The 23,258-nt window shown below is 40.8% G+C and overlaps 1 protein-coding gene across 1 annotated transcript in view; it reads right to left on the reverse strand.

The window, feature by feature from the left end:
- Positions 1-22,754: 22,754 nt before the first annotated feature.
- LOC120722285 (eukaryotic translation initiation factor 3 subunit H) overlaps positions 22,755-23,258 on the reverse strand; it is a 59,761-nt gene continuing 59,257 nt past the window's right edge. The window contains exon 8 of the mRNA XM_040013214.1: positions 22,755-23,039. Coding sequence (XP_039869148.1) covers positions 22,945-23,039 — 95 coding nt within the window. The 3' untranslated portion in view covers positions 22,755-22,944. The remainder of the gene's footprint in view (positions 23,040-23,258) is intronic.

Consider the following 23,258-nt stretch of genomic DNA (forward strand, 5'->3'; position numbering starts at 1 on the left):
TGCATTCTTCCTAATGGACAGCAGGGGGCAATTGATTCGGTTACAAAGAATCAAATAGCCATGTTCCACTAGTACCTACTGGGGTCAGCTAGTCTCAACTCGACTCAGTTTTTAAGGCTTTTTCTGTTAGATGACAGTACCTGATACCAGGTACTTTTTTAGTACCTACTCTACCGGGGTTCCAAGCAATCTCAGGCGATCTGCTAATGTGACATCAACTGCAAGCCATCGAGTCGCTAGTCAGTAGTGTCACCCAACGAGTTATGAAAGCGACTCCCTCATAATTATCAAATACACTATTTTTGAAACCCTGGCAACACGTGAAATAGAGACCATGTTGTTGTTTTTTATGTAGCTGCATCTGACAAAGAAAGTGCGTTGCTATAACAACCCTACAGACCCTGCTCGATTGTAATGGAAAATGTACGAAACCAAGTTGAGTAGGTATTAATGGGAAATGGCTAAAACTTTATAAACCACCCTAATGACTGTAAATATGTATATTGTTGTCACTTTTAGAACAAAAAAAAGAGAATAAAAGAATTGTGGGAATGGACATGATCAACAAATGAGTTCATTATGACTGTACAGTGTTTTTATTTAGTCAGTCAGATCCAGTCTTTGCTTCTAGTATCCTGTTGATAGAAAAAAAAGGGGGGGTAACAGTCAAATTGCTCAGAAATTGACTTTGCAAACCAATGGTTCATACTATAGTCACTACATACATCTTTTATATACAGTCTATGATTAGCATGACAAAAACCATTAAAGAGGGCTATGAAATAACCATTTTAGGAAGCAAAGTGAACCGTTAATCTTATCTAACAACCCTTTGTAAACAAGGTTTAAGTTTTCTTTGTTGAAATTGTTCTTCTTTGAGGGAATTTACTTCAGCGTTTTAAATTATTTACCTTTACACTGATAAGAAGGCCAGTCCTATAAAGCTTATGATAAACTACTTAGTCTGATTGTTTCAATATAACTTTACAAATATTTTGTAAAGTTATACAACATATGACTTTACAAGCATTTTGCTGCATATGTAATTGAACTTTTACAGTCTTTATACATTATATACATACTTCTATATACTTGTATAAAGAGGGTGTGCACATTCATGTCTTTACTTTCAACATCGTTTTCAGTGTGGGTTTTTTTTAGTTACACAACAGTTGCTTACTCGTGTAATAATATCTATTTTAATGTAGGGATACATGCTAAATCTTGTAGACTTTTTAACTAGATTGAGTCAGCTTGTGAATAGCAAGGTGCAGACACTTACACAAAATGTCTTAAGATGGATTAAAATGATGTCCAAGCTCTTAACACTTTCTTAGACATTATCTTGAAGCTGAGGAATGCACTTTCCATTGTCAGTTCTTCTCCCTGGGTCATGTAGAGAGGCTGTGGGTGTGAGTAGGGAAAGGGCATTATATTCAAAATAATGAAGGGATATGTGTTAATGTCCTTTTGCTGAAGCGAAACTTTTACCTCTTCCTCCTCGGGGACTCTATTCAGGACCATCAATGAGGCTGGTAATTTCTTTTTAACATCCTAATTGTCTTTCTTTTTGTCTGCTTTTTATCTGACGCATCCAGTCGCTTTTGCTCCAGTGAATTTTTGTCGGTGGCATAAGGTCTATTTCGTGTTGTTCTCAGCATTTTAATGCATCATTTGTAGGAGAGGCACACAGAATAATGTGCAGCCAATTAGGTCATTTCTGTTGGTCTGCCACTGAGAGGTAATTCTAGATGTCCCTTAGATAGCTGCTGGATGGTTTTGAGCAAACTTCTAGCACAAGGACTAAAAATATAGTTGGGATGTTTTCCTTACAGCTGGGAATCCCCCTCATTTAATGTAACATCATGGATCTCTATTAGTAGACAAGGCTGGTGTTTATTATTAGAACCATCGTGCTTCTGAGTAATCTCCTCGGTGCTGTGTTTTATATGAGCTAGTAAAATGTAAAAATGGATCATGTCTGGCTGTAGAGGAGCATGACTGTGACACTATGGGTTGTAGCGTACTGCTCCTGATCTGAAAGCACACAAAAAAAGAGGACCTGATTTAATGTGGCTTAACAAAATCTTTGCCTATCACATGAGTAAAAGAAACATAAGCGTAGACTAAAATAAGCAAAGCAGTCAGTGATAAAGTAGAGGATGTTAATAGATAATAAGTCAGAAAACATGGATCTGTGCTGTCATAAATAATAAAATAAGGACTTTATGCTACTTTACACACATAAGGTGATGGCTTTAGACTCCATGACTGCATCACCAGGCTGATTAAAAGTAGGCTGTACGTATGATATGTGAGTAGCCAGAGGAGACAAAAATAATGAACTGACTCCGGCATCAATTAGTAATAACCACGAGGCAGTGTTAGATAATGCTCAGCGGTGCATTCTGAAGTGCAAGTCAGCCAAACTAATGGAGCCGAGCTGGCGTGTTTGTGTGCACGCGTGTACAACTGAAAAGGAAACAATAAGATAAATTCTCCGTAGTGTTACATCTGAATGAATTCTTTCCGAGCCTTGAATCTCAAAGCAGAACTGAAAGTAATATTTTTCTTTTGGTAAATGGCTCCGTAACATGATGGATTTCCCGGCTTGTGAGTGATTCCTAAAGAAAAGTTCCTCGGGAAAAACTTTAAGCAACTGTCATTGTCACGTCAAAGTTGAAGAAGCAAGTAATGAAATTCATGGTGTGTTTGCAAGGTCAGGGAGACAAGGATGTGAGGCTAAGAGATTAAAAGTATCCTTCTACTGACCCTCCAGGAGCCTTCAAGGTAAGCTGAAATGCTTTCTACACATTCTCTGTGGGTGGTCATTTTTGCTCTTGCTCGAAATGACTGGGATGAAATTCTATTGGATGCAGTAATGAGTGCACAGAGTTTAAAGAAGATGCTTTTAGGATGCTTCAAAATTAAGTCAGCTGTTTCTTGCCTTCTTCTGTTGAGCTTTTTTTTTTCTTAAACAAATCAATAAGTCATAACACATACATTTTTCATGTGCAGCACATTCACCCGTTTGTGTCTTGACTCAAAAGGCAAATTTTATTTATTTATTTTTTGCTTTACAGAACTGCTCTCATTCTAATAAATATCAAACAGTGGTAGACATTACAAAAGCTGCACCCTCGCCCTTCGCTTTAGTAGGAGACAAAGGTGAAATTACGAAGCTGAACACTTGTAATTACTTGGAGTATTTGTTGCATTTGCCGGTGAATTTTACTTTGAGGTGTGTTTTTTTAAAGCTATCTGCTGTTAAACTTCTCAAACACCAGTGAAATCTGATTAGAAATTATATCAGTGTAGTAAATCATCTTGTGAAAAGATGAAAACCCCATCTCTTTTTCCAATCTCAATCCTTTTTAGGAGACCATTCTAGATACAATAAACTCGCTCTTTGATGGGAGAATCACATCCATTTTATCTCCCCGTGCTCCTGCAATTGCACCGTTACCAACAAAAGTTATTTTCTCCCCAAGCTCTAAACTACTTCTGTTCAATATAATATCCAATTAACTGACTCTTGTCCTCCTCCGTATGGTCCCACATCCCTCGGCAGTCAATGAAGAGAATCTGGCTACGGGCAAACTGCTTTGTTGGCTTTCTGGCTCTGATGTTGACTAAGATTAATCAGCAATTTTAAAATTTCTTGCAGCAGCTCAGAGATGCTTTGAAACAAGCAGCAGAGGGATCTGCTTAATGGAGAGGTAGTGCTCTGGAAGACGCGGTGTGGCCAGAAGGTGGGAGAGCGACCTGTTGTTGTTCACTGGGAGCAGACCGACAGGAAACAGACTACTAAGTGGCAAGGTGAGTTGGCGGTGGGTGTGCGGCTGAGCCTGACCCCTTTATCAGGGAACAGCACAGAGCTGCCAACCCCAGCCTGCCACAGCACTAATCACCCAGCCGCCTGGCAGTAAAAGAATAGAATCCAGCCCGGACTGGATTCACTCAGCCAGCCAAATGATAGCCTGGTGGAGAGGAAATAACTGCTTTCAGATCAGTATCGCTCATATCAGTCGATAAACAGTGTGGGTTCTCACCTGCACCTATGCCATCACATTTTCTATTGCACAAAAAAGGGAGCTCTAAGCTGCTTGGCTCAAGATTATTTTTTTCTTCCTTTGACGTTTGGCAAGCAGCTAACCTCTTGAAAAACAAATCATAACTTGCTAGTTGACAGCTGAATCTTGAGCCAGGCGTCAAATTATGATACTGTCAAAACAGCAAATTCCCACTGTGTATAATGAGCAAACTATATGTGCTAATAGGAACGGACCATCAAATCTGTGTGAAAAGGCAGCGCATGCATTATCTAACAAAGAAATCACTGCATCGAACATTAAACATTAAAAAGTTACTCTGGTGTCAGTCCAGGCTAGCATGCAACTTGCTTTTTAACACGTACGACACTGGACAGCCAAACATAAACTGCACGATAGTCTTATCCAAAAACAATCAGCACATTCCAGGGAGTTAATAAACAAGCTGGCTGCTGAATTCACAGAGTGGTTTAGATGGATGTTCCTAATAGCTACCTCGCAGTCAGTGCCAACTTTGTTAGGTACACAACGCAAATACCAGGTTGGACCACCTTTTTCCTTCAGAACACTGTTAATTTTTCATGGCACAGATACAACAAGGTGCCGGAAACATTCCTCAGAGGTTTTGCTCCACATTGACATGACAACATCACACAGTTGCTGCAGATTTGTCAGCTGTGCATCCATGATATGAATCTCCCGTTTCACTACATCCCAAAGGTTGGATTGAGGTCTGGTGACTGTGGAGCCCATTTCAGCAAGCTGAATTAATCGTCATGTTCAACAAACCAGTTTGGGATGTTATAAGCTTTGTGAAATGGCACGTTCTCCTGCTGGAATCAGCCATAAATGTGGGTACACTGTGGTTAGAAAGGACTGGACGTCATCACCAACTATACTCAGGTATTTACATGATGCTCAGTTGGTACTAAGCAGAGATGGGCAGTAACACTGTTACTGTAATCCGATTACTTTTTTCAAGTAACGAGTAAAGTAAGGGATTACTACTTCAAAGGGTAATTAGATTACTGTTACTTTCCCATAAGCATGCTGCATTACTGTGTTACTAAACTGTGATTTTGTTTATGAGAGTGTCTCATGACAATGATGTACGAGCATGCGACGTCTATGGCAGCAACAGAAGTGTGTAGATCAACAATAGATAATATAGAGTGCGGGAGAGAGTACGACCATGCAGCATTTAAGGCGTGGAAGTACTGACATTACTTTGAGTTCGATTGCGTAAAAAGTGACAAAAACATTGGCGTTCGCTGTACACTTTGCATGAGAAGAAAACTTCTTTCTACAGCGGAAAATTAAACTTCAAATCTGAACAAGCACCTAGCACGCTGCCACGGGACTGCGAGATTCAGAGAGAAACCCCCAGATCCCCCCACTGACATGACCGCTGCAGCACCGGGCAAACCTCCGACAGCCCCACTCCTGCTATCCAGTTCAATTTAATTTTATTTATATAGCACTAAAATCACAACAACAGTCGCCTCAAGATGCTTTATATTGTAAGGTAAACCATACAATAATATATACAGAGAAAAACTCAACAATCATCTGACCCTCTATGAGCAAGCACTTTGGTGACAGTGGGAAGGAAAAACTCCCTTTTAACAGGAAGAAACCTCCGACAGAACCAGGCTCAGGGAGGGGCGGGGCCAAATGGTCTATTTAAACAGGTGAAAATAGATTTAAGAGCGACAGGACTTAATGCCGCTGAATCTTTGATTTTATTCATTTTTTCCTGTGTTTTACTTGCATCTATTTGAAAGAGTGAGTGTATTTATTATTTTATATGCTGGAATATGCAGAAAATAGGTTTAAATGTTAAACTAATTTCTTCAAGTCAAAGACTGTTGCTTATAATTTAATTTTTGCTTGATGCAATGTGCATAAAGTTAAAAGATTAAAACTAATAAAACAAGTTTTAAAAAGAGACTTTTTCATTTGAATACATTTAATATGATGGATTATGCAGAAAAAATAGAATTGAGCTGAAAGGTCTATTACGTTATTACCTATTCAGGTTGCGTATCATGGTTTTTAAAAGTAACTAAGTAATAAAGAAACTAATTACTTTTGAAAATAAGTAATTAGTAAAGTAATGGGATTACTTTCTTGGAGAAGTAATCAGCAATTAGTAACTAATTACTATTTTCAAGTAACTTGACCAACACTGGTACTAAGTTTTTCATTGTCCAATTTTGGTAAGTTTGTGTGACGTGTAGTCATACTTTCCTGTTTTTATTTAACAGCAGGAACCGGTGTGGTCTTCTGCATCTGTAGCCCATCTAGGTCTTGGTTCAACGCGTTGGGCATTCAGAGATGCTCTTCTGTATACCTTGGTTGTAACGAGTGGTTATTTGAGTTGCTGTTTCCTTTCCATCAGCTTAAAGCTGCCTGGTCATTCTCCTCTGACCTCTGAAATCAACAAGGCATTTTCACCCAGAGAACTGTTGCTCACTGGATATTTTCCATTTCTTAAAGCATTCACTGTAAACCTAAGACATGGTTGTGTGGGGAAATCTCAGTAAATCAGCAGTTTTTGAAATACTAAGGCCAGCTTGTGTGACATTCAAAGTCAATTAAATCACCTTTCTTTCCCATTCTGATGCTTGGTTTGAACTTCAGAAGTTCATCTTCACATGTCTACATGCCTGTTGAGTTCCTGCTATGCAGAGGTGGGAAGTAATGAAGTACGAATACTTTCTTGCTTTAAAAACATTTGCTTTAACAGCTTGGGGGGGGGGAAGAGTTATTATTTCCCAGCACTGTGTTCCTCCCAACTTAAAACCAGTATGAACCCAAATGGTGAGAACAATAACACACCCTAGGCAATCCTATTTGTGTATTGCACATGAAGAAATGAAAAAGGCAAACATAATTTATGCGTCATCTGCTGTGCTAAGCGCAGGGGTTAAAAGAATCCAGAACAGTGTTTTTGTTGTAGATGTCTATAAGATGTGGTATTTCAACATCTAACTTCTACTACTGATGAGTAGGGAGCATAAAGGGAGTGATTTTTTAAGTAGCATGTCATTTCTAACAGCTCGACAAATATCATCAAGCACACAGGCTGTTTCTGTGCAGTTTGTCAGTCTGCTAGCTAAAGGTACAGCTGCTGTATTTCTCAGGGAGAGAAAAGAATGAGAGGTAACTTGAAGAGAGATGTAAGAAAGACAGGACAGGAGAGGAAGAAGAGGTTATATTTAAAGGTTAGGACTGCTCAGTGGATTTGATAAACTGGAAATTTATAGCCTATTTCTAACGTCCTCAATCATTTTAGGGTGTTTTGAACAGATATTGGATTGATAGCCTCCATGATGTGTTGCTGAAGCTGTGTTATTTTTCATATTGTGAAAAATCTTGCAAAACAAATTGAAATATATTTAGCTTATTCAAAGGTTGCATGAAAATACTGCGTAGTTAAGTGCAGGCTAGAAAGGTTCGTTTGCGGTAGCGTGGTGAAGTCTGCTGTAATGCACGATGTTGGACTGGAACAGAGCAGAGTGTGATGTGAGGTTACATCAAGGGTAGCAGACGTCAAATTAAATTTAATGTGATGATGCTGAATAGACTCACTCACTGAAGACCACTTTTATAGTGTCTGAAGGTTGGAAATCAGCCGTGATAGCTCGTGTAACGTCAGCTTATATCTTGATGAACCGAGCTGTGTAAATCCACTCTAGTAAACCTCAGAGCTGCAGTACGTTAGCTGATCACAGCCTGTAGACGCAGCTCACAACAGAAATAACAGACTTTTTTCCCACACTGCACCACTACAACAGATCTCAGGTTCTCCAACCTGGTGAATCTCACTTTAACTCTCGACAACATTAATTTTTCTGGTTAGGTCTCGAGGCAACATCATCCTTCTACAATGTAGGCAACAGCAAATACAACTTTTTTTAATCCCTGTGTTTTTATCTCTTTGTGATTTACACAACAGATGTTAAAGCTGAACAAATTCTTTAGAATTCAGATTTAAGCTGAAATAAAGATTTGTTCTAATAATATTATTTTATTATTAAATTAATATGGTATGGGGTCCAATTTCATCTGCACAAAAATAGCTGGTTGACATACCCTCCAAACATGCCAGCCATTTTTACTTTTATACTTTGAATGTATTTCAGAGTCTTTACTTTTTCGCTTTTACTTGGTTACAGAAGTTAAATCTGTACTTCAGTTTTTAGGTGCTTTAAACACAAGTATCTGTACTTCTACCTGAGTGAAGATCTTTTTGTTGGCCACTGAGAGTAAGTAACAAAAAATTGCAAAGTTGAATAACGAACAGTGAAAATGTAAGCTGACCACCATTAGCATGTTTGTTGATATAGTTGACAGAATAAACTGGTGAATTTTGATCTTTTTATCTCCAGCTTTGGAAATATATTATAGGATGTTAGCATGGTCACAGTATAACTGGAGTTATCATGTCATTACCTAAACTCAGGACACGCTGAAGCAGGCGGTGACACCGTTTTTGTTCAAATACCACAAAACCCAAAGTATAAAATCCAACCATTTAAGCGCAGAGCCAGGTTAGCTGTTGACTGATGCTCTTGTTGTCATGCTATGCAATAACTGGCTGCCTACTCCAGCTACTTATAACTGTACTCTTGGGAAGAAGCCAAGTGTTTTGCTCAAAATGTCAAATTATTCCCTTAAGAAGTGTAATTGCTGCTAAAGGACTCTTTTCTTTCAGGTGCTTTTAGCTTCAAAGTTTAGTTATGTGCAGGCTTGACATATCAATCCTTGTGCGTAACAACTCATACATTTTCATTTTTTATTTCCTCTCATTTCAATTCCTGGTGGGCTGAGCAGGTTTTAAACATTAAGGAAAGGAAAGGAGTTGTATTTGATGTTTAATTCTGATAAGCAGTCAGCAAGCTTAGATGTGTAAATTGTAGAAAATCTGCTTAAATGCACAACTATTATGGCTTTTTATTTTCAGTATGCGGGACTATACCAGACATCCAGACAGTCAAACATGTCAGTGATGGGGTCAAATGTTGTCACTTATAATTTTTGAGCACTGATACTTCACATAGAAGCCAGTTCTCAACTCTGCAGCTCAATCAGTGATGCCGTCTTAATAAACTTTCTCTTTTAAATGACCCAAGTTTCTTTTTTTTGTAATTCTGAAATAATAGGAGTGGCAGTTTCCATTTCTCAGCACCTGTATCTTTTTTACAGTCTGTAGTACATCATCTCGTGCTTTTAACAGATTATGTTTATTGCAGTAATTTGTCTAGATTTCTCCAAGGCCATCTGTCTTTTAAATGAACTCCTGCATTCAAAGGTACATGTCCACAAATTTGCTAGGATTTGATCCAGCGTTTGGACATTTTCACTCACTTCAGGTGTACAGCGCTGTGTACAAATATAACTCAGGTGTGTAGTGAGTTTGAACACATCAGATATGCTGCCTTTTTGTGCACAAACCATGTCAAATCAGCCCACTGCACCATAACCAATTCCTTCTAAAATGGGTGAAAGTTTCAGAAATTTCTCTTTACAGAGTATATGGATCGGGTGCCAGGTCAAATACAGCGAGACAAGCCTGCAAACAGCACCCTCAGACAATTTTTAGAGATCCTTGAGTGAGGAGGCGCACAAGAAATGACCAATTTCAGGTTTGAAAATTGTGTGTGAATTTATTCCAGCAGTGCCCAAGGTAAGCAGGGAAGGAAATGCTGACGCTTTGAAAAAGATTTACTACTGCCCGGCCTTGGAACGTGCCTCTCTGGCAGACGGTTTGAACGGCATCAACCTGATTTTCTGTAAATCACTTACCTGCAGGCCATCATGGCCTTAAAAAAAAGCCAGTTATGGCTTCCATAAGCTTCCTCTCTATCACATTCCCTCCATAACAGGTTGGCAGTTGCATCAGTAGTACAGCATCTCCCTGCAGGTGGCTGGGGAGAAATTGAATTAAGATATTGTAGCAAAGAGTGAAAGTGCGGTTCTAGCTGTTCACCACTCGCCACTTTGTTTACTGATGTCCACGTGATTGTCCATCTCGGTCGCTGGTCGGGGTTTCAACATGCAATTCACTTGGCATCTGTGTGTATGTGTCGTGGTGCGGTTGACACAGCATTTGCCGTGCATTGTATTATGTGTGGTTCAAGTCACAGGTGGTGGCCACGAATCACTGTGCCAAAATAATGTGGCTGAATGTCAGCGGGCTTCCTTCTTTGCTCACAGGAAATAAGTAGACGTGAAACGATAAGGCTCAGGGCTCAGGCGTTACCATTTGTTATAGTCAGAATGCATTTGCAAAGAAATCACAAAAATGATTGAAAGCTTAAAATTAAAATGGCAACATTTCAATTTGCTGTAATTGTCTTCCCAGCTGGAAGATGATGTGGTAGTTCATTCCGTTAAAAGGTCAGCAGCAGCTGCTCTGGTGCCACTCTCAGAGTTTGCTCCTGTTTGAAAAGGGTCAAGCACATATTTAGAAACAGATCAGTAAGCAGTATTAGCTTTTCTTCAACATCAGTGCACTAAAGAAAATTCATTAAAAAAAAATCTAAAAGCCAACTGTGAGTTATTTTTCTTAACACAGATAAGAGATCAAACAAAATAGGTTAGTTCACTGAGTGCACATGTTGAAGCGGGTAAAGCAGACTTAGATAATAAAAGTAAATAATTAATAGCACTGAGGGAGAAACTAGAAGGGATCACGAATGAAGCATTTATCACATTTTTACAGAATGCAACTAATTAATCAATTTTAGTGATTTTCAAAACGTCTTCAACACCCAAAAGTGTTCCCCAAAAGACTCTCAAACTCATTGTGCAGTTTTACCACTTTAAATTATATATCATCATACAGAGTTTTCCCTTTGAGTGGTTTCTGTTGAACTCAGGCCTACAGCACTGGTGCTTTTCTCTCTTAAACTCTTAATAACCACCAAATGGATTGTGTGGATTACATCATCACATAAACATAGAAGCATCGAGTGAACTGGTTTTTCATTTACAACGTGTAGACTCATCACGGCTCTCCAGTCAAGTTGATTATCCAAGAGTCTGAGTCATAATGCAGCTCAGACTGGTTTCAGCATCAGCGCCTAAATCTAACTAAAATCCGGCGGAGAATTCTGTCAACACCTCCGTGGATGCTGCTATCACCATTTAATGGAGCGGTTGTGGAGGATATGGGCGATGCCTGGGAGGGTGCATCAGCGAAGATGACTATGTGCACAAAAAAGACATCTCACACTAGTCTAACAAGTACAATCTGATAAACAAGCGAAAAGGTACAACAGCAGAGTCAAAACATTACCACTGCATGGTTCCAGGCTCTGAATAGTCAATAGAAAGCACAAGGATGATAATGCCTTAGAAAATTATTCTCCATCTGCTAGTAAAAGTGGCTCTCTAATAAAATCCACAATCCCAGAATGGATCAAAATCAATACAAAAAAGTTGTATTGATGGAAGTTACCTGAGGAAAGAAGACGTTCTTAAACCTGTCTTGGCAGAGAAACTTTTAGGCTCAATTTCTCAGATATAGATTAAGCCTAATCTTAGACTAAAAATTGTATTCATAGAATTTGTCCTTTCAGTTTAGAACTAGGCTTAATAAATGTGTGGAAAACTGGCTGTTAGTGCAAATATGTGTCCTGAGAGCAAAACAAATGGCAAGATACGCTGTGAGCCGAGTCTGAGACTAAAGAAAAATATGTTAGAGGCAAGTGCAGTAATTCCAAATCTTAGGTTATTTAGGTGAGAGCAAAGTGAACAATAAGAAATAAAAGAGAGAAAAAAGTACGAAAAAAGGAAAACTGTCTATATCTCAAAAAAATTGGTGAATAATTCTGAAATAAAGGGATGTTCATTATGTTAGTCTCGCCACTATATGGTGTGAAAAAGAATGCTCTTAAATTAGGTGCTGCTTTTCATTGTGTGAAACAGACAGACTACATTAAAAGAGTGAGGAGGAGAGAATGAATAGGTGAACTGAATGTTAATGTTTACCTGCTGGAAAGAAATATTCAAATGCACATCAGTCATTCTGAGGACAGAAGCTGAGGCCAAGGCGTGCACTGCATTGATGATGCATGATTGAACATCAAAGGGGAGGGCGCTATCAGCATTTATCTTTGAGAGTCACAGCTGGGAGATAAGTCGCGCTTTAATTGTGGGTCTGTCTATTGTAGGTCACAAGCATCGCATCAATCACTGTACCTGGAGCGACCTGGCATCTCCCGACTTTAAGGAACGAAGGGAAGCTGATCATGAATTATAATTACTGCATTCATTTCCTTCATTAGAGAGAAAAAATGATAAGCAAGCAAATAAAAAACAAAGGACGGAGTTTAATTCAACACTTCTGGCGATACTTCTAGCACTGGTTTGGTTTAAAAGTCACAGTTGGGTTAAATATCAGTTTAATTAGTTTGAACAGGTTAAATGTCATGAGCACTGAGTGAGAATGGTTGCTCAGTTATTGAGAACAAAACAGTAACTTGACAACTGTGTCTCTCTTACTTGCCTGCAACACCTAAAATGATTTCCAGCCATTAAAATTGGTGTTTAATGACCCTAAATTGGACCTTCCAGCCAATCAGTCAACACTGGGTGTGAATAAATGTTCATTGGCCCATTGTTTTGTCTGCAGTTTTTGCACACCAACTCTGGACAGTTGTAGGAGAATCAGGTCAGGACTCGAGTTGCTCTTGCTCTTGTGAAGCAAACGACAGGAGATTGTTCACAGCAGCTGCGCTCTCAGTACTGGAAAGTTTCAGTTTCATTGGTTTGTGAATAGTGCGTGCAGGAAGACGGAGAACCACCAAATGGTCCTTGTAAATTCAACGGGCTGTTAGCTGGGACACTGGACATCAGCCAGGCTTTATACTGCGGAGCTAGCAGATTAAAGAGCGTTTAGTGTTCAAACCAGCTACATCTGACATTTGTGTTCTCGCAAGCACTCTGTGAGGTCTAGGAAAGTTCAGAGCTGTGGTGCTCATGTGAAAACAGCAACACAGTATATGGTCGGGTCACCCATGCCAAAGGAAGCTTTGTGCATACCTTTGTGACACCAACAGCTTTTAACAAAGCAACAGCATTTGATGTCTTGGGCATGTCGGCACTCTGGTGTTTCACATACAGGCAGTCTGAAGAATCTCCAAACACTTTTTGAGCTATGAAAAATATCTTTAAAAAGAGGTAAAAATAGCTCGAGGGTGCTGAGGGAGTTTTCAGAATCAGTGATAATGAAACCTTTTTTTAAAATACTACTAGCCATTAGGAAGGCACTGTTAAAAGGAAAGCATTGATTACAGCTAATATTGATTATTGCTGCTTTAAAGGAACTAGATGGCATTTAAGATAGGCACTCTGTCACTTTCCTGCTGGTAATTTGACGAGAAGATCCATACCGCTGTCGTCTGTATTCTAATTTTGGAGCTTATTGAGAAAGCAGTTGATTAGCTTCATGTAGCAGTCAAATACCACCTAGCAGTGCTCCCACAGCTATTAAATTAACATGTTGTATTGTGTTTGATGCATATACAGATACCATGTGATCTTTTTTTTTTCCATCTGTTTACGTTTGATGCTCATATTTTCAAACATCAGAGTTTAAAAGAGCAGCTGTCAAGTCTTTTAGTTATGCTAAGCTAAGCTAATTAGGCCTACTACATATATATGCTGTGCAAACATGAGAGATTTGTTAATTTTGTCAATTTTGTTGATTATATATAATAGAAATCAACGGTATGCTGCACTTTCATTCAAACATGAATAAACAGATTAGGTTTTCTACCATTACAAAATAACAAAATAAAAGGCAGTCCATTAAAAAACAACAACAACAACAACAACAAAACAAATTTGTGACCTGCAAAATTCTGACAAGAATAAAAACCCAATTTATATTGTGCAGCAACCAAGCAAATCTAAGTATCATGCAGAAGATTACAAGCAACATGTGACTGATCTTGAGCAAGGGGGACCATCCAGTACATTTGTCTTAGTGGCCTGGGGATAACACACGACATTAGTGATGGAGTGGGATCACAACAACGCACTGTAGCCTTGCCTGAAGCCCACGGATGCATGTGACAGACAGGGTATCATGCTCCGAAACCCTCCTTGAAAGGCTTCTGGTGCTGCTGTTCTGGGGATTAAACCAGCCTCATAATGGCCTGTGGGATTTGTGCCACTGCCGGGTGACAGCCGTCGAATTGGGTGGCAGGCAGAGACGAATTGCAACTAGAACACAGCGCTCAATCTATACAGCTGCCAATCAGAGTGAACATCTATTGACCAGGAAGGGGGAGAAAAAGAGATAAGGCAAATACAAAGCTGCTTCAATGACAGGTAGAGTGCTGTTACGTGAAGAAATGAATTCAGACCGTGGACTCGTGTGAATAATCCCATAAATGCTAAATTCCCTAACCATATCCACACCTCTTCCTACGACTGCATCTGCTCTCCACTGCTCTTGTTTTGGGGATTTGCAAGATTTATTTTTTTTTTTTCCACGGGAACTACTTTACATCCTCAACAACTCCATACAGGATCTACAGTTGCCATGGCAATATCCATGGCAGAAAGAGAGAGAGAGTGTAAAAATAAATAAATAAATAAGGGAAAAACTATTCACAGTTGACAGGGAAATAACTGGTTTCATTATATTCAGCCAGCTGATTCTCTCTATCACCAATGACAGGGCGAAGGCAGGCGCGGTGAAAGAGCTTGTGTTTGTGCTCGAGCGGTAATAAATTACGACTGGGGTCAGGGCTGCGCGGGCCACGCTCGCTGATTAAATGAGACCAAACTTATATCCCTCTGACATCTCCCAGTCTCTTCTTCAGGAATCTGAAGGTGCAGAGACAAATCCCATAATCCTAATTAAGCATTTTCTCCTTTTGCAGCATGCAAAATGCCTGGCTGTTTACATACCTGAAGCCCTCATTCAACTTCCCTCGCTCAGTTCAAACATGCAGTTTGGGTTAATTCCTGCAAATGCTGAAGAGGAAAGTGACGTCACTATAAGCTAGGAAAAACCACCAAATCGTTAGCGAAGGAAAGAAAAAATATTTCTGGTTTTAAGGGTGGAAAAGTTTAAGCAATGCATCAGAAGACCACAGACTCAGCTTGTGCAGCGTTTGTGTGGGTATTTTTTTTTTTTACCTCATATTTGAAGAACTCATTCTCCTCTTCACCGACTCACAGCGGTATCATGGTCAATTGAGCAGGATATTGCAGGAGAGAAAAGCGCAAAAACAGCTGATATTGTGAGTTTCCATGTGTGTTTTTCTCCAAACAGAGAACATTTCAGAAACAAGCAGCACAAAGGAGAAGACACTCTGCACTTTTAAGTCCACAGAAATACCCCCCTGTAGGAACAAAAGGTGAAGTGTATGAACATATGGATGGACATTAAGTAGGCATAATGAATGTGCTCCAGAAAAAATAACTCATTACCTTCTGTCGGATGGCAGCATATTTACAAATGACAAGCAAAATAAATGAGGTTTATTTTAACCCCATTTAACATTTAGAGGCAAATATAAACAATCAGTGAATGTATTACATGCTGCAAATTAGTTGTAAGCACATATAATAACATTTTAATTCAAAATACCACTCAGGGATGTGTTCCGTTTATTGGCACTTCACATTATAAAAATACCCAAGGGTTGTTTTGTTTTTTTTGTTTTTTTGTTCTGTTTTTACACAATTATGTAAAACCTAATATTATGAGAGTTTGATTTGAACTTGGAATAGGCTTGGATGCTTATTGTGCGTCAATATGTGCCTTGAAAAAGTATCTTCAGTACAACAAAGTGTGAATGTACCTCAGTTTGTTTCAGTCCGTTTCTGAAGTGAACAATATTAGCATCTTCAATAATATCAAGATATGTTCTACAACTGTATAAAATACATTGCAAACCAAGTGTAAAAGGGTTTGCACAATAGGCGACCTCCATATTTGCTGTGGGAACTTGCCATTGATTTGGGAGAGGCTTTGTGTGTCTGTGTTTCAGTACTGCTGTGAGCCTGGGCTTGGGCTAGTTTAATTGAAGGTAGGCATAGCTGATTGCACTTTTACTCCTAGGGGGGCTGTAGCTCAGGAGATAAAACAGACCATCAACATGTCAGACGGTTGGTGGTTTGACCGCTGGCTGCTCCAATCTGCATAACTTCAAGTAACCCCAAGTTGTTCTCCGATACATCCATTTGAGTATGAAAATATAGAAAGCATGTAAGCATAGAAAAAAGTGCTTGTATAAATGAGTGTTCAGGTATTTAAGTGCTATTTAAGAACCAGTCTACTTACCATTCATACTATGCAGCAGGTATGTTGTATAATCCAGAATTAAGGTGGTTTAGATTAAAAACGCGTTGCATGCTCTTCCTCTGTGCAGACCAGGGCCTACATGCTTTAAGGTGAAGGCAGAGCTGGCTTACTCTGCACTAGGTAGTGGGTGTAGGAGGACAACTGCTGATACCTACTGAAGTTGTGAGCACACCAGAGAGTGTAGCTGACCTGTGGGGCAGGTAACCATGGTCATGGACTTTGTGTTTTGTCCTCACTGCAAGCCGAACTTTCCCCCTTAAATTTCATGCATCAAATATTGTAACTGGGAACGTTTTATTGTAGTGTTTTTGTCTTTGGTTGTGAACTACTTAGTTAGACATTTACCCCAGAAAGGTCCTGGGTTCGAATCTACTGGCTGGCTGGGGACTTTTTGTGGAGTCTGCATGGTTGATCCATGCTTGTGTGGCTTCTCTTCAGGTCCGCCAGCTTCCTCCCACAGTCCATAAATATCTGGCGGAGTGTGAGATTGGATGATTGTCTGCATCACTGTGTTGGTTCTGTGATAGACCAGTGATCTGTCCAGGGTGTAGCACACCTGTTACCTGTTTACAACTGGAATCCAGCCTTTAATGAGGATATTTACCTCATAATTCACTTTCATCTCGCACATTATTAATGCAGCAAGAACAGCCACAGGATATAGTGGAAAGCTGTTACAAATATCAAATAAAAGTTTCCAAGATGGAGTCTTGTCTCTTTGAGTTTTAAAAACATTTATAATGGTTTTCCTGTGTATGGCCTCCACATTCCACCAGACGAGTCTCTGTAAGCTGTATTCTTTTAAGAGATATTCCCTCCTTGTGTGTTTTTTTTAGTGGCGGAGAGACATGTTCGTTCAATATTTATCATAGGTAATTAGTTACACTGCAATTTGGTGGCTGCAAAATGTGCTTCACATCATTTTCATGCTCAACTTATCACTCAGTGACCCCGTATGGTTAATGGATGGAAGCATTGGCATCTCTGACATTAGGAGAGACGTGTTTTGGAGTCTTCTCACACCCCCGTTCTCTGCGACCTGCTGGAGTTGGGGGCCGGGAGGAGGAGTTGGCCGTCCGACTGGGTTCTGGAGTGTGGGGCCTCCCTGCTGCTGCGGAGTCGGGGCGGTCTGCTTCTCCACACCGCAGGGAAAAAGGGTAACACCACCTGGGTCTGGGTGCAGTTTCCCCCTCCAGGGGCAAAGGTACCTAGACCCGGTTCTTAGAGTACGCTTGGGGAGTGTGATTGTGTGTACAGTGTCTCTCTATGTCTGTCTCCACGTTGGTTGAGTGTTGAATAATTGCATATGAGAGCATGAGGGTGGGAGTGGATGTTTGTATCTGTGTGTGCCTGTATGTCTGTGTCTATATGTCAGGTTGGGTATCAGACGCCACCTCTCTGGGGACATCTCAGGCCCTCTAAAGGTTTGGAGGCCTATCTCCCCCCACCACCACTTCCCCTGCCGGTGGCAGACGCCCTCAGACATCGGTGCGTTGGTGGTTCTTTGTGTCTGGGGCTGGGCACCCGGGTACACACCGGCTTACTCCTTGGTGGCTGCTTATCGGGGCCTGGAGCCTGGGGCTCGCTCGGGCCACTTTGGGGGTGAGGTGCTCTCGGCCTCTCGGCCTGGGGCTCGGTCACTCTGGCGCAGCTGGCTGCCGGCAGAGCTCACGGGCACGTCACTGCAACCCCCCCTGGCTTCTGCTCCGCGGCTGCTGAGTGAGCCCTCATCTGGGACTCTCCTCAGCTCTTACTGGGACAGTGGCGCGGCTGCCCCTCTGTTGGTCTTCCTTGGTCTCTTGTGTTCTGAGGGCCTCTGGATGTCTGGAGTTTTGATCTCCTCCATACCTGCTTCATGCCCTGGAGGACGGGGCTGTGGCCCCCCCACACCCTCTAGCAGATCATTACATGAAGGAACCTTTTAAAAACAAGCGCGTCCATGCTCACAGGTGTACACACGGGTGCTCACACACACAAACGACACCCTTTTTGGCTTCTACCTCAAAGCACACTGTGCGCTGTCGATCTTACGTGCTGCACAATAATGTTTAATATTTAGTATTTACTGTTATATTCCCATATATCATCGTGATGTTGTTTATTGTATTGCTCTCGTTTTCTTCTGCTTGTTTTCCTTTTTCTTTCTCAACAGGTGATCCAGGTGATTGATATATGTATTTTTTTTCCGTTTTTTTGTCTGCTTATTTAGTTGGTTTTTGGGGTTTTTTTGCCCTTTATCCCCGTCCCTCTTCTCCACTGTTCCCCCCCCCCCCTCTTCCTTTCTCCCTTTTCTTTTCCTCATTCAAGTCTGTCCCGTATCTAGCAAGTGAAAATAAAATAAATAAATAAATAAATAAATTAAACAATAAAAGATGAATCAAATAGACCATTACGGCAAGGCTGGGATGGTCAATTTGGTAAAGTAAATCCGTTGGGCATCTTTCCTCGCCTTTAGACAAAAATTCTGATGGCAAAAGAACCAAACGGGACAGGCAGAAAAAAAAAAGGAGAGATGTGTTTCATCATATGATATCAGTGATCATTCAGAATCTGTATTGATGTGCAATGACATTTCCTTCTAAAAAGACAAGTGGGACAAAGCCATAGAGGCAAAAAGCCCCCACAGCATAGCAGAGGCACCATCTCAACTCACTGTAGAGGTCAAGGGTTCCGGTTTTAAAATGTGCTAAAGGCTTACAGTGTATTAAACACAATTTATCGAGTTCATGTACTAAAGGGTTAACGACAAACAAGTTAGTTCCAGGAACACATCATTTGGCTTTGAATGTGACCCCGTCATGCCCTGTTAACTCTTAAAAGAGTACATATTTTAGCACCCATATTGGCTTATCAACTCAGCCAGCCGTTAATGATTATAATGATTTATATTGCTGTGGAGTAACGTAGAAGCACATCACCAGTTTGGCTCTCCTGCACTTCCACTCTATTGCCCTTGAGCCCTGCCGTGACTACATGATTTAGTCCAAACTGTTTTCCACTACAATCAAAACACTGTCACTTTAAATACCATCTGAACCTCTGTCACTGCCTTTGCACTCTGCAGGGGTCAGCGGTGCCACACGATCCGAGTGGATCTGTTGAGGGCATTTTCAAGTTGTATCATTTGCTCACACACCTCAGGGTTTGGGGACACAGGAGGTTGCCCCTACCCTCCCCCGGCCAGTCAGCCCCCTCAAGGACAACGTCACCCAACAGAGGAAGCTTCAGAATTACAAACGATGCAGATTCAGGAGACACTGCTTCAAAAATCCAATCAATACCTGCTAGGAAGAAATGCCGCACATCACAGGACGCATCAATCACAAGCACAGCTGTGCCTGTCAAAGTGGCAGATACCTTAATTAATAAATATCAACTGAGCCTTCTGTTATGAATTAATATTTCCCCATCCTGCCTGCATGTCAGGGAAACATGTTATGATTTGGGGAAGAAATCATTTCCGGCTCGAGTGTCGCTGTTCCAATAAGCGTTTATTACGTTGGTTGACTTGTAATTATTGTTAATGACACTGAGCGGATGACAAGCAGGAGCACTACAAGTTATTACTCGACCAGGCGAGGCTGATGACAAGTTAAATAACATCATCCGCTGAATTAGATGATGCTGTTTAACCACAGGTCGAGGAAGAACAACAGAGAGCGCAGGCAGATAGAGCCGCAGCGTCATTATGATACACTGAACCGCACGCTGACAAGTCTCTTTATTAAATGAAGCAAGAAGAGCCAATCATTCAGCGTCCCTGTTGCTGGGGTGGAGTGGACACCGGCGACAAGCTCCACAAATGAGCTGCGCTTTTTATGACTTCACAAGTAAGTACCGAGATAATGTGACACCTCTGCAGAGGATCAACACCAGAAACAGCTTACAGTTACATTTGAGGCGTTTAGCTGACGCTCTCACGCAGAGGGATTTAGCAGATGTTAAGGTTTCTGAGTTTAACTCGAGGACACTTCACGGGACTTTAGATGACGACAGACATGCTGGATGCGCCGTCAACCTATAAGTGAGGTTTTGGCTAAGGATGAAACCTTCTTAATGGCTGAAGAGTAGAGGAAAGCCTGCCCCCCCCCTCCCCAAATATGTTCCTGTCTCGTGAAAACTGAGGCGAGTTAGTTCGGGAGGCCGGATTTACAGTGCTGTCGTGAATGCACCACGTAGGTAAGCGCGGTGTCTTTTGAAGCAGGTGGAGGAGGATGCCTCGCGTGTCAACAAGCACACCTCGATCACCAAACTAAAACCAACTGCAATTTAGTATTTGCCCAGATGTCTAATGTATTAAAAGCTGCAAACGTCGCCATAACTGTCGCCTTCACTGTACTGTGTGCACAATATATTTATTAATTCGTCATCATTGACAGTTTGGTGGCAAACAACCTAAACAATATACCTGTTTAGGATGTGTGTAGGTAAGAATATGGCTGAAATGTCATCTTAGTGACCTTACCTTAATCTCAATAGATATTGCCTCACCGACCTGCCAGCCTGGCTGTAAGACTCCATTTTAATTAACTTTTCTCCCCCCCAAACTAAGGACTCCATGGAAAGCAGTATTGATACTAAGTGGTTTATCCTGTTGAAACAAGTAACTAGGAATAGAGTTTATAATCAGGTACAGCGAAGTGATGCCCAGAGGGCAGCAACGAGTATGTGCTTTGTATGATGTGGTCAGGTAGGTTCAATAAGATCATCGATTTCCTTTTGCCTCAGTGGTCACACGAAGAACTCTAATCCCTCTGCCTGAGTTCAGTAATTATTGACCAGGTCTTGAAAATGCTGGTCAGGAAAATGTTGCTCTGTTTCCATGATAAGATCAATGGATGGATAAAGCTTTTTAAAAAAGCACCAAAAAAAGGAATAGGGGTTGGAATTGTTTTTTTTTTTTTTTTTTTTTTTTAATGTGACAGTCAACTTAAAGGGAACTGATTACTCTTATTTCCAGGGTAGCTTTGCATGATTCACAGTTCAAAATAATCTTGCAGTATCTCATCTTGTCCCTTTGTGTAGTCCTTACTGCACTTACACTTCCTTTCATCTGATTGGACACACCTCCTAAACAGAAGGTCAGGCCAGCAGGTGGGTGGGGCTTTGTGCCTACAGGCAGAGCTGCATGCCTGAGATGACCAAATTAGGACCGTCTGCTCTCAATGACATCACACAGAGCCAGGGGTAGAAATAAAAAATTGAAACATATTGTTTAGAGCAGAATGAAGCCTGATCATCAACTTTAGCTCAGGGTAATATGAGCAGTCACCACTGCAACATGTATCAAAAGAATGGGCACAAATTTATCCTTGAGGGTTACATGTGACCATTGCTTAGGTTTGTTGATATTATTTCTATTTCTGCTTGGAAGGTTTTAATCATAAGAATATACACCAGACATACATATCGATATGTATATTTATAAGCACTGCATCAGCCTGAACTCGTTAGGTCACTATTTGTTATGTAGATGTGGAAGTTCTCATGTTTTGCACAGTGTGTAATATGTGCTGGCTGATTGATATTAACATTTATTTATTCAGTGTGCATGACAAGAAATAAGAAAAGTCTTCTTTAACACTGTGGGATTATAAAGTAAGTTCTTTTAAGACCCAACAATCAGAAACATAACTGATTTATCAACTTTTATTTTTTCCTGAATAAAATTCAAAACCACTGAACTTTTTCCCTTGTTGGTAATTTCTCTAATCAAATCGTTTGTTTTTTTCTTTGGCAACACTCATCATCAAATACAGAATGTCACCCAGCATATATGACAGATTCTCAGCCTTGTCATTTGGCACACCTGCAGTGCTGCCCTGAAAACTCAACAAGCAAAATAATCTTTGCTACAAGCCCGATTTCACTTGTGGGACTTCTAAAAATAAACTCATGCTAATTGCAGTCATTGTAGAAGAAAGGCAGAGCATGGCGCGTTGTGTAATTTCACTTTAGGAAAACAAATGTCTACTTTTTGTGAGTGCGGTGAGAAAGAGGAGGGTTGGGAGGGCAAGTCATTTCATTTAACGCTCAGCTTTCACTGATATTTCTGTTGCAGTTCTGTTTACATGAAAAAATGTCGTTTTCCCACCACGTGCGCCAACACGAGGCGAACCCACTGATAATTGGTTCCACCTGCTTGATGTTTGAACTGCGGATGAAAAGCATGTGGCAAAAACAACTCAAAGTACTGCGGAATTAGTTTGTACTTTCAAGCAGAGCTCCGTTCTCACATATTAATAGTCTGCACAAAAACATTCTGTACAAAACCAATCATCTTTGTACAGTGAAACTGAAATTGCAATTTCCATCAAAAGCAAAAGACAGCTCGACTGCGATAACAGACGAAGGAGACGGAGAAGATGTTGAGATGCAAGAGTTTTTATTTAAATCAAAACCAAGTGTTCAAAGTTAATTCTGTGTCTGGGGTGGTTCTAGACATAAAAAAGCAACAAATAAATTCAGAGGAAAAAAAATAAAAAATGAAAATGAAGACTGCTCCTGTGGGCATCATTAAGGTGGGTTTGCATCTCTCTTGCTCCTTCTGTCTCTCCTCTAGTTGTGGCCTTGGAGAGCCTCTGCCATGAACAGCTTCCCGAGGTTCTGCGAGGTGAATTCCTTCACATTCTGGCAGTAGTTGTTAATTTGCCCTGTTGGAGTGTAACCACATGCATCCACACGCCCCCATACAAAAGACACAAACACGCGCCCACAGAAACGTACAGACAAACACGCACGCACACACATGTACACAGATGGTGCACGCAACCAGGCGGGGGTGGGAGAGAAAACAGCAGCACAGCAAAACAGTGAATTAGTGTGGAGTCGGAGTAAACGGAAGGATCAGAATGTTGTCGGGAGGCGGAGGA

This window comes from Simochromis diagramma, unplaced genomic scaffold (assembly GCF_900408965.1).
Source record: "Simochromis diagramma unplaced genomic scaffold, fSimDia1.1 OVJJ01000618.1, whole genome shotgun sequence".
Taxonomy (NCBI): Eukaryota; Metazoa; Chordata; class Actinopteri; order Cichliformes; family Cichlidae; genus Simochromis; species Simochromis diagramma.